The sequence below is a fragment of the Lissotriton helveticus genome, chromosome 2_1, assembly GCF_964261635.1.
Source record: "Lissotriton helveticus chromosome 2_1, aLisHel1.1, whole genome shotgun sequence".
In the NCBI taxonomy this organism is placed as follows: domain Eukaryota; kingdom Metazoa; phylum Chordata; class Amphibia; order Caudata; family Salamandridae; genus Lissotriton; species Lissotriton helveticus.
The window spans coordinates 1059559079-1059572045 of record NC_136059.1 but is presented as its reverse complement, the minus strand read 5'-3'; the positions used below and the strand labels follow the sequence as shown (position 1 = coordinate 1059572045).

The following is a 12967-nucleotide window of genomic DNA, read 5'->3' as shown; positions in this document are numbered from 1 at the left end:
ACCTACATCATCCAGCCCAGCTGAGATTCGTGGGTGTGACGAGACCCGTGGGACCGGCCATCTTCAAGACCTGCACGACGCCCCCGAGTGACCCTCGAGTAAGTGCACTGGGGTTTGAGAAGCCCTAACCCTGAGCAGCTCCAGCACCGAAGTCCAGCCCCCCAGCCTCCACGAGATCTGCGTGGGGCCCTTCTGCTCTTTGCTGCTCACCGCGTTGTCCGGCTACTTGCCTGCTGGCTTGTGGCCCTCCTGACGACGAACGACGACACTTTCACCGCTGGTCTGGTTGCTCCAGACTGACCCTTGCTCCCCTCCAACAGAGGAGCACCCCGGACCCTCCTGGTCCACTCCAGACGCCATTTTGAGTCCACCGCGTGGGCTTGAATTTGCCAAGGCTTGTTGCTCCAATCCTGGTTTCAGCAGCGCCGACAGCAGACATCTTCGTGGGACAGCTCGCCCCTCCATCCTGGTCGCGGACAAAGCCTCCTGGTCCGAGAGACTGCAGAGCCCAGCGTCGCCCACTCACCTGGTCGAGGTGATTTCACCCGGTGCCCTCCTGGTGCCCATCTGATCACTGGCTAGTGATCAAGAACTGAGTCCCCTCTGCTTTCAGGTCATCTTCAATTCCGATCCAGGCTTGGATCCCATCGACCTTCATCACTGGTCGCCTGCCAGCAACTTCTTCTTTCAGGCTCCATAGACTGTAACGAGGATTCCCGACGTCTTTTGAACCCTATGCAGCCGCGGCCCCTGGGCTAGGTAACTCGAGCATTTCGGTGCTCCAACGTAGGTCCACTATCTAAGTGTCCAGATCCTTTTTCGTTTTCAGCCGAACTAGTCTTTGATTCGTCCGATAACACTAACTTTACGAAATCTAGCATCCATAGACTTCTTCCCGCATCCCGCGTGAGAGTGCACACTCTGCACCCGATCTCCCTAGGCCTCCTGCTCCTAACCTTAGGGTTCAGTAGTGTAGTCCTAGCGATCCTGAAGCCTCTGGATCCTGTTACTTACCTGCTAGTATTTCGCATTCCACTTTTTGTGTATATGGTTTTTCGTGCCCCTCGGGCATTTGTGTAAATTGTGCAACTTAAAGTATTTTCGTAAGAGTTTTGTATTGTGCTTAGCTCCCTGACTCATAAAGAGTTCAGGGTAGACTTGTTATAAATAAATATCCTTTATTTTCATAACAACTTGTGTGGTGTCCTTTCACTTGGTGTTCAAGGGGTATATGTGACGGTAAAACAGCTGGCTTAACACGCCCTCTAGAGTATAGCCTGAAGACTGCTCGTGTCCATGCTACTAGGATAGCTGGTCTAAAAGGTTGACTTACAACCAATCATCAATAAGGGTTGTTTGGTATGATACAAGGTGATCACTAGAATAGTGAGCACTATATATCAGGCCAACTTCTCACACCCTGGATCTCTGCACCGCCAATGCTACAACCCAGTGGCACTCCACGCTCTCAACCCAGGCCGCAACAACAACTACAAGCTAGCATCACCAGCCGACACCCACGGACCCTTCAGCTGTCACCACTGCCGCACACCTGCAGCATCTCCAAGACCACGGACCCAGCGCAACCCGCCCGTAAGAACATAACCAAACCGAAGACCCTGCAATGCATCCTCTTCAGCGTCCGATCCCTCCACAAACACGCAACTTATGAATGGCTCTACAATTTTCTGGTTTAGGAGCTATCTTTTTCTAATCAGCTAAGTTACACCAACAGCTAGTGGACACAAAACTAACTGTTGCAAGAGATCTGGACATGATAGCATATAAAGGGTTAGGACAAGAGTACCCAAGAAAACCAAGGGAGGTGATCCCAAGAAGAGGGGTGGGGGTATGCCCACAGAAGGTAAATGAGGGAGGTAGTAAACCTACGAAAGAGGTTCCCTCAGAATCCCAGAACCCTAAGGGAGGGGCCAAGACCCACCCCACCTCATGCAAACAGAGTAGTGGTGACCCAGGGTTGAAGAAACTCTTGGGCAAGAGGTTGAGTTTCTCCTGTCAGCAGCTAGGACACCACAGATGGGATACAGCATACCCCAAGCAAAAGATTACTACTGATATAGCTAGTGTCGCCTTTGAGGAGGATACATCAAATGAGGATGTCCTAGTAACTTTTAACTTGGGGAAGGGTCTAGATGGTAAGCTGGCGATCCCTGAGGGTGGGAGCATGCACTTCCACCACCTCAAGGTGAATGGGATCCCCAGTACTGACCTGAGAGAGACAGGTGCTAGTCACATCGTAGTGGTGTACAGGTTAGTGTCCCTGGACAAGTATTCGTCAGGAGAGGTAAGGATAGTTAGGGCAACCCCAGGGGAGGTCACAGACCATCATGTGGCCTTTGTGTCCCTAGAGGTAGGGGGTACCCTAAGCTGGCATAGGATGGTAGACAGTCCTGACCTCTCCCTAAATTGCATCCCAGGCAATGACCTCTCGGGGGCTGGTTTTGGCCCGAAGTGGATGCTGCCAGTCCCAAGGATCCTGGAGGTCCTGTCTCTAAGGTTAATAGATGTGGGCCCCAGAGAAGAGGTAAGGATGGGAAGGCCACTCTTAGTCAGAGACCCAGGGAGCCTGGGGCAACCTACCCAAGTAGGGGATGACCCCAATATTGGCTCTGGGGAGGCCTCTCCTGACCCCAAAGAAGTCCTGAAGAGTCAGGCAACGGCCAAGATTCAAGATGTCCATCCTGAATTGACTAAAGGAAGAGTGGAAAGAGGGTGCCTGCCCCCTGAAGTAGTAGCATCCCACTCTATAAAATAAAAAAAAGTTGGAGATGAACTCACAGCAGCCCCTAAGGTAGCACATACACCAGAGAGTGGAGAGCACAGGGTATGGTTCTGGGCACTGACAGCTGTCAGTAGTTTCTGTTGGGTGCTTGCCTTTGTAGTAGCACTATCCTTGACCCGTATGATAGGAAGTTAAGGTAGGCTCCCTAACCCTGCTGATCATAGTGTGGTTACTCAAGTGTTGTTCTTGGGTTAGCTAGGTGTTGCTTATCTACGGTGTTGCTTAGCTACGGTGGGGCTAGGTGAGATAAGTACTTCACAGTGCCAAGTAGAGGGGTGGAGAAAAGGTTGGCAGAGACACAGTCCTAGCCAAGGCTCAATTTAGGTTGGGGTCTGTCATAGTTGAGGTAGGTCAGCTCCCCTGAATGGATGGCCCAGACAGAAGGATGTAAAGCAGAGGAGGCTTTGCAATGGTCAGCCAGTTTCCCCACATCCTTCCTCACTGAATAGCCAAGGAGACTTAAAAAAAGTCTGGTTGAGTTATGGAAGTATTCGCTGGGTTGTGTAAAGAAACAGGCTTTTTGCAGGTTTACCCCCAATTTTTGCCTCTATTTTGACTGCTAGTTACTGGTGTAATGGCTCTGAAATGGCCTGAGCCCTATTAAACACAGTGCATGTACTCTGACCCGTAAAAGGGTGTATGTATAATTGGCTTGTCGATAGATGGCTTAGCCTAACTTACTCGTAAGTCCCTAGTATGTGGTACCGGGGGTACCCAGGTCCTGTGATGGTCACTCACCCTCCAGAGACGGCAGGACTTGTACTGCAAAACTGAGTGGGACCAGGTAAAACATGTTTCCCAGTCTGCCACAGCAGACTGAAGGGCACTTTTGAAATGCTACTCAACTTTGCCATTTAAAGCTAATGGCAATGCCCAATCCTCCCTTTTTAATATATATGCCACCCCTAAGGTAGGTCTGTCAAGCCCTAATGCAATTTCCTGTATATTAAAGGTGGAACATCTACCTTTAAGTTTTCCAGGAGTAAAAATCCTAAATTGTCTTTTTTACTGCAGAAAGGCTAGTAGACCCACTGGCTAGTATATAGTTACGGGCTGACATCTCAGACCGGCTAACTTCTGAATGGGACTGCTAAAGTTGGTACTGTAAGGTATCCAAGGAATCGGTGCATTAAATTCAATTTAATAGTTAAATTGACTTTATTGTCGTAAGTGAGCAAAGTGCAACTTTAAAAGTTTCCAATTTAGTTGCCCAATGTTTCTAGTGCCTGTTTACTTTTGTACATGCGGTCTGTTCTGCAGACAGCTTTCTGCCCTCCTGGGGAGATATGCTAACAACTCCAAAGAAAGGAGCAATAGAAGGCTGTACTGCAGTGAGGTATTACTTCCCTTCTGCAGGAAGCCACACAGCTGTTGACTGACCTCAAATGCCAGCCTCAAAGGAGAAGCTGCCTTTGAATGGGAAATTGGTAACATTTGGCAGAGAGTGTGCTCCATTCTGTAGGTAGACATGCTGGCACTAGAGAGAGGCAAGGGGAAGCAATTTGTCACAACGATTTTTCAGGGGTGTGTAACTCACAGTTGCACCTTAGTTTGCTGGACCTGAGAGAGTCTCTAGAGTGCAGGTTGGTCACCCAGAAGATAAGTTATCGCCCAGGTAAGGACTTGACTGTGATACCAAGCGACTGGTATCCCAGTGGCGACTAGACTTCTACCAGCGGCCAGAAGACTTCAAGGTAATTCAACCCTGTGACCAGGGACACCTCACCCTCTTTGTGTACCAAGATGGGCCACAGGAAGACAAAAAAAACTACCCCTCAACCGTCTATCACATCGACCGCATCCTTGAGCATCTTCAGCAGTCTGCATCTGTTGCATCAGGACCACTGCCATAGGAAACCACAGCAACGGCTAAAATCTGGTTCCCTGCAGGAGTTGGTTCCCTAAAGTGACTCTAAGTGACCTCAATACAATTAGCTCAACTTTTTAGTGAAAAAGTTTTTGTGTCAAATGTGTTGAGTTTGCCAATGCTTGTTCACAGATGAGTGACATGCTTTGATGTTCGAGGCATGTGGGCTGCTGAATTCATATCTATTGCATTAGATCGCCGCCTAGTGTTGGGTCCGGATGATTGCACATTGTTGTCCTGGAGAAGTCTTCGAAGTATCACGGGATAGGTGGCTCCTCCCCTGGACTACAGTGCGCATGGGCATCCTCTCCATCCTCAGATTGTTTTTTCCGCCATTGGGTTCGGATGTTAACATCTTAGCTCAAGTTAGGAAACTTTTTCTCAAAGCCAAAAGGCTTTCGCGACCGTCGGTATCGTTTCGATCGGTATCGATAACATTTGTCTACAGGACATCGACTATCGGACGGCTTCATTCACCTCTCGCATCGATTTTCATCAACGATGGAGAGTCGAGGCCTTTTCAAAAGGTGTCCGCTTTGTAATGCAAAATATGCACACAACGACGTCCACCCTGTGTGCAACAAATGCTTGTCACCGGACCACAATGAAGACCAATGTATGGCCTGTGCCCGGTTCAGATCAAAGAAGACTCTTCGGACCCGACGCACGGCTCGATTGCAATCGACTAGGCCTGCGCCGGAACCAGATAATATCTTCGGGACCGGAGACGAAGAAGTCGTCGAGCTACCGGACCGAGATGAATCATCGGAGCGGGGATCCGTGCATGGATCCGACTATGAAGCCGATGAAGAGGAGTATCTGGAAGACGAGGAGACTTATGAAGTCGTCGACGAGGTAGGAGACGTCGACGTTCAGGCCCTTGGGGCCGAGGAAGATAGCTCAGAGGAGCTAGGCCCAACCGTCGATACGGGGGCCGATGGACATAATATCAATACGGCTCAGGTCGAGGGATCGCCTCAAGGCCTTACCCAAGATCTACCTTCGAGTTCAACAGCCCCGCAACAATGCCCGGCTTCGAACATTATCATTGAGCCATCGGTTTCTAAACCAACTTTGGTTGATCTCAGCAAAACGAAACCGAAGCCAGCACAGTCGAAACCAAAAGTGCAACTGGCTCTAGTCGGCGCCAAGGCCTCAAAACCCTCGGGCCGACGAAACAAATGAGGGACTTCGATGCGGGGAGCTTCCAGAAGGCCCTCGACTTGAGTAGCGGGGCGCCAAAGGCCACGGTGAAGATCTTCGAGTCGAAGACGTCGGCACCAAAGGGAGCCGCTACGCAGCTCGAATCGAGACAGAGGTCCACTCCTCTATCAATGACGGGACCGGAGACGAACGTCGGTTCAAAGTCAGATGCAGCTGCGGCGCATGCGGAGCATAAAGCCCAAGACATGGCCCTACACGTCGGGGAGTCGATTGAAAGAATCAGAGACAAGGCTTTGTCGGCGGGACCGAAGAAAGTCACAACTGCCAAGTTGGTCACCGCGCTCGCTACGTCAGCGCCAATAAATACGGTTTACCACCGCCAGTGAGGCCGAAGATGTTCGAGCCAAAACAGAGCATTGACCCCATAAAAAGACCCGCATTGACCCACAGGCCTGCATACGAGACAGAAGAACGAGAACCGAGGAAGTTCATCGACTCGGAAACGGGAAGACTGTCTATCTACAAAAGGAAAATAGTCCCAGAAAAACCCATGGAGTCTTTCAGGATTCCTCTTAAGAAAAAGAGGGGATCACCTACGTCACCAGTAATGGTCGAACACTTGCAAACATATGAACAGGAGCCTCATTCCTTTTCCCCTACATACTCGGATGCAGGGGCATGTGACGATAATAATGATGATGATGACGATGTGATGGACACTGGTCGTGATGATCAGAACGACCCATGGGCAGACCCTGCTCACCCAGGCAACACGCAAACTGACCCTGATACTACGGTCTACAATGTCAAAACATCACCAACTGAAGACACTACAGCTTTCAACGCTCTGATTGAAAGAGCTGCGTTAAATCATGACGTTGATCTTCATAGTGATACTGTGGAAGTGGACTTCCTTGTGGACACGTTCTCAACTTCCGAAAAAAGTGTAAAGACACTACCAATGCTCATGGGCGTTCTTAAACACGCCAAGGACATTTTCAAAGAAAATACTAGAGCAAGGGTAGTTAACCCCACCCAACATTCCACCAAGACACCGTCCTATGTCCGCAGAGCACTTACTCTTATTGCAGCAAGAGGTCGTCAGTATGCTGCAAAAAGGAGCCATAGAGCTCGTGCCTCTAGCGGAGCAAGGATCAGGAGTGTACTCCCTGTACTTCTTGATTCCAAAAAAGGACGGGTCTCTCAGGCCCATACTCGACCTACGACCTCTGTACCAACACATTCTGTCAGAGCACTTTCACATGCTCACCTTACAGCAAGTCCTACCGCTTTTAAGTCAGGGAGATTTCCTCACAACACTGGATCTCAAAGATGCGTACTTCCACATTCCCATGCACCCTTCCCACAGAAAGTATCTCAGGTTCACCATTCAGGATCAACACTACCAGTTCAAGGTCCTCCCCTTCGGAGTGACGACGGCACCCAGGGTATTCACCAAGTGTCTGGCGACAGTGGCGGCACACCTAAGGAGACAGCACATACATATCTACCCTTATCTGGACGACTGGCTTATTCAAGCAAAGTCGGCCCAGCTGTGTGCCAGCCACGTGTCCCACACCATTCACCTCCTTCACGATCTGGGATTCTCACTGAATTACCCCAAGTCACATCTTCAACCCGCCCGCGTACGGCAGTACCTGGGCGCAACGATAGACACTCTGGCAGCCAAAGCTCAGCCAAATTCAGTGCGGATACACAGCATGCAATTGCTGATACTAAAATTCAGACCTCAACACTCGCTTCAGGCAAAAGTGTTCATGCAGTTGATAGGCATGATGGCCTCCTGCATCTTCATAGTCCCGAATGCGAGACTACATATGCGCCCGCTTCAGGAGTGCTTGGCACGTCAGTGGAACCAGGCTCAAGGGCAGTTAAAAGACCTAGTGTTGGTGAGCGGTCGGGCATGCAACTCTCTGCATTGGTGGAATCCACAAAACCTTTGCAAGGGCCGACCGTTCCAAGAGCCTGTACCACAGGTAATACTGACAACGGACGCATCTCTCCAGGGATGGGGAGCTCATGTACTCCATTACACAGTGCAGGGACTATGGACGACACAGCAGAAGAAGATGCACATCAACCTTCTAGAGCTGATGGCAATCTTCATGGCACTGAAAGCCTTCAAAGTACATCTGTGCAACAAAGTCGTGTTGATCCGGACGGACAACATGACTGCCATGTACTACATACAGAAGCAGGGAGGAACACACTCTCCACAGTTGTCTCACCTGGCTCAGAGCATGTGGAAGTGGGCCATTCAGAGGAACATGTTCCTCATGGCGGAACACCTCCCAGGCAAGGACAACCAAATGGCGGACCTGCTCAGCAGGCACAGCCACCAGATGCACGAGTGGGAGATACATCCATCAGTACTCCAGCCGTACTTCCATCAGTGGGGTCATCCAGAGATAGACCTATTCGCCACAAGGGAAAACGCAAAATGCCGAAGCTTCGCCGCCAGGTTCCCACATCCGCAGTCGCAGGGCAATGCGATATGGATGAACTGGTCAGGCAAGTTTGCATACGCTTTTCCCCCAGCGCCATTGATTCCGCTAGTGGCACGCAAACTGAGGCAACACTCGATGACACTCATCCTAGTTGCTCCAACGTGGGCACGCCAACCATGGTACACCACGCTCGTGGAACTTTCCGTGGTGCCTCATCAAAGGCTGCAACTAACACCCAGACTTTTGACGCAGAGCCATGGCGACATTCAGCACCCAGATCCGCAACAGCTCAACCTGGCGATCTGACTCCTGAGGTCCTAGAATTTGGATACCTCAACTTGCCCCCAGACTGCATGAATATCATAAAGGAGGCAGGAAGACCCACGACTAGGGGCATGTTATGCGGCGAAATGGAAAAGGTTTGTCATATACTGCAACAATAATGACATTAACCCACTAGATGCATCTATTCAGAACATTATTTGTTATCTGTTGCATTTATACAGATGTAATCTGGCTTACAGTTCCATCCGCATACATCTATCCGCAGTAGCAGCCTACCTGCAAAACAGGCAGCACCTATCCCTATTCAGAGTACCTGCAATTAAAGCCTTTCTTGAGGGACTCAAGAGAGTAATCCCTCCAAGACTTCCACCTTCACCAGTCTGGAACCTCAATCTGGTTCTCACAAGACTCATGGGGCCACCCTTTGAACCTCTACATTCCTGTGAGATTCAATTTTTAACATGGAAAGTGGCTTTCCTATTGGCCATTACCTCACTCAGAAGAGTTACTGAACTCCAGGCGCTAACCATTCAAGAGCCATTCATACAAGTTCACCCAAACAGGGTTGTTTTACATACAAACCCCACTTTTATGCTTTAGGTGATTTCGCAGTTCCACATGAACCAAACCATAGAACTGCCAGTTTTCTACCGAAATCCAGAAAATGTTGCAGAGAAATGCCTACACACATTAGATGTGAAAAGGGCCCTCATGTATTATATAGACAGAACTAAAGATTTCAGAAAAACGAAACAACTGTTCGTCGCCTTCGCTCCACAGCATAAAGGCTCGTTAAGTGTATACAAATTTGCTATGAAAAAGCTAAACGCACTTTAACGATTCCTCCACGTGCACACTCCACACGCAAGTTAGGAGCATCCATGGCTTTCCTAGGGAACATTCCACTAGAGGAGATATGTAGAGCAGCCACATAGTCCACTATTCATACATTTACAAAACACTACTGCGTAGATGTACACTTTAGACAGCAGGCAGCTGTAGGACAGGCTGTTCTCAAAACACTTTTTCAGACTGCTGCAGCTGGCACGGGCGGCCGCCGCTAATGGAGGGACTGCTATGTATTCTATGCAATAGATATGAATTCAGCAGCCCACATGCCTCGAACCGAATATGCTACTTACCAGTATGCATCTGTTCTTGGCATGTAGGGCTGCTGACATTCATCTCGCCCACCCTCCTTCCCGGCGCCTGTTGCAGCTGTAGCATTCAGGATTTCTATTTAGCATGGACATCACTCACTGTATTACACTCCATCTCTGCCACAATGGCGAAAAACAATCTGAGGATGGAGAGGATGCCCATGCGCACTGTAGTCCAGGGGAGGAGCCACCTATCCCGTGATACTTCGAAGACTTCTCCAGGACAACAATGTGCAATCATCCGGACCCAACACTAGGCGGCGATCTAATGCAATAGATATGAATGTCAGCAGCCCTACATGCCAAGAACAGATGCATACTGTTAAGTAGCATATTCGTTATTATGCCTTGTAAATTCTGTATCTCCCGAACCCTCAGGTGGATTTTCTTTCTTTCATGGTGTCTAAAAATGCACAAAAATACAGTCTATATTTATAAATTGCAGTCTAATTTCTTTATTGTCTTGTCTATCTTTTCAATTGTTTTGGTGCTTTTTAAATGCTTCACACTTGTTCCTTTGTGTAAGCTTTACTGCTCAGAGCCACAGCGACTCAGGGTTGAGCTGAAGATTTGACAAACGAAACCTAATGGTCCTAAAGGGGTTTATTAAATATATTAGACGGTGAGGTTGCACAAGCACACCATATAATACACCCCATTTCCTCACAGTGCACATGTGGAAGCATCTTATGAGGTAAAACAAGTAACAGAGTATAATGATGATGTTCAATTCAGATTAACAGTTATACCTTTGACTTTGAATAGTGGTGAGGGATGGCATTGTGTTTCTGAGAGCCCTAACGAATGCTCCTTCTATTTTTACTCGTGTGATTTTCTATTTCTCACTTAGTTGCTCTTACATGACTGAACCAAGGTACACCCTAATTTATTCATGTAATGATAGTCATTTTCTGGCAGGAGACAGGCACCCCATGGCCAGTCCAAATTTGTTTTAAATACTTTGTGGTAGCATTGTTGTTTTGTAGAGTGGTATATGCTTAAGTGCTTTCACTGGACCTGGTGCAGATGTGTAGGGAAATGTTCAGTGGAATTGGCACAAGATAGCTGTGATGTAAACTGGGCGTGACCACCCTGAGTGTTAATTGTGATGGCATTGTGTTTACTTGTTCGATAAAGACCTGTCTTACAAAGATAAAGCACAGTCAAGAAACACCTTCCAGAGGAAAGCATGTTGGCATTGAATTATTTAAAAAGGTTCTTGACCATTGTTATTCTTGTTTTTGTTGCTTTGAAAGCGGTCATCATTACTTACAGGGTAGCAGTAAATTATTTGTGTTAATCACACTGCTCAAACATTAAAAAATACCAACGCATCTCAATTTTTATTTGTAATATATCTTAAAAGTAAAAATATTTTTTTTAATTGTTTTTATACAGATTTAAAGTTTATGGAGAGCTGCCTTTACTTTCTGTCCGTATATCAGACCAAAAACTGAAAGCGATTATGGAATTAATTGACAGTATTCCAAAACCAGAAGCACCTCCTTCGTCTCCTCAAAAAAAACAGGTAGGTATTTTGCCAAACCCTTTTAAGTACACATTTCATTGTTCTTTTTGTAACATAGCTCATTTAAAACATGAATAAGAATCCTGTGACTTTTACAAGGTAGATACTCATCACTTCAATTACAGTGCACAACTTACTTTCTTTGTCAATGCATTGATCCATTATCACCCATTTTAAATTACTTTTACAGAAAGTACTTATTGTTGACATGTTGCCGCTCAATAAAGCCGTCCATATTCTGTAATTGGTTGAATACTTCAGTTTGGGGATTATGGGTGACAAGCAGGTATGGTAGATCAATAGGTTTATGTTCCTGATGGATGCATCTATGAGTAGCCGGAAAGCCATAGGTTTAGTCCAGCTCTTACTTATTTCAGAAGAATTAAGTTAACCTCATTAAGCTTAATACATATTAATGAAGTGATGCTGCACATATATACCTACACAGTTGTTATGTTTGAGATTACCAGCTACCTGGTGAAATGTGACTGTTTTATAACTTAGCTAAGGATCCTCATCTTGTAATGTAGAATTTGTTTTCATTTTAGGGCCAAATATCAACAATTCTATCTTATTTGCCTTCATATGTTGCTCAATAGAAAGACTGTTGATCTTCAGGTCTTTTTTATAAGTAAACTATCCGCCGTTTTCATGGCTTAGCTGATTTACCATTGATCGCCAGCTAACTTGAATTCACATTTACCTTAGCACTTGGCACATCCTTTGTCAGTTATGTTTTAACTGTAATGTCTTTAAGTTTTAGTAATCGTGCACATGTTGGCTTAAGTGGCTAAAATAAACTTCTGGATTGCCAAGTTTAAATATTGTATTTATTTCGAGTTACCATTGACCTACTTTGTATTCGTTAAATGTATTCCTCTGGTAACTTCTTTAGTATCACCCTCAAACTGGAGCAATATTTGTAATAGTGCTTCACTTATGTTTTTAAAGACAATCTCTCTTTTATTATGGAATGCTATTACACGTTATACTACTTCTTCTGATACTTATGCAAGTTATACTACTTTTTTTGAGGCATATACACTAAATTATTGATGCTAATACCTACATGTACTCGCGTATTCCTTACAATCTCTGCTGTTCCCCTTCTGATATATAATTTTATATAAATTGCCTTCATTGTGTGCGACATAAAAAGAAGCATGGACTGGAATGTGCCTCAGTCATTACCAATGGATGAAATTAATTTAAGCATTCCGCTGATCTCTTTTAATTTTTTTTGTGTGATATTTAACTGTGAATTTTTGAAAGAGACTTCATGCCACAGATTCCTCATCTTTTAAATATTCCCAGGCGTCCAACTGGATCCAGAAACCTTTTCAGTAGTACCTCTGCATGCTGGTGGATGGTGCGGGGAGGCTTTGCACTGACACCGTCCCGACTGGGATATGATATACTCCTGTGTGCTGATGTAATTACCTTTTCTTTCCGCGCCACCAGACGCGGATACAGGGCTACCTCACATTTCTGTGAGATCTTTACCTCCATTAAAGTCACAGTGTGCAAGAAACATGTCTACTCCCAAAGACAATAGGTTTTAAACCCTGTAAGGAATGTCGCAAATAAGTGTCTGACAGATCCTCACTAGGTTTGTCTATGGTGCCTGGGGTTGATTCATGACTCTAAGACCTGCAGTGATTGTGCATTGATGAACCTGAAGGCCATGAAGGC

The 12967-nt window shown here is 46.7% G+C and overlaps 1 protein-coding gene across 2 annotated transcripts in view; it reads left to right on the top strand.

The window, feature by feature from the left end:
* Positions 1 to 12967, top strand: part of VPS13A (vacuolar protein sorting 13 homolog A) — a 2196319-nt gene that overhangs the window by 532696 nt on the left and 1650656 nt on the right. For both annotated transcript variants that reach the window (XM_078675860.1, XM_078675861.1), the window contains exon 23: positions 11146 to 11275. In XM_078675860.1, coding sequence (XP_078531986.1) covers positions 11146 to 11275 — 130 coding nt within the window. The remainder of the gene's footprint in view (positions 1 to 11145; positions 11276 to 12967) is intronic.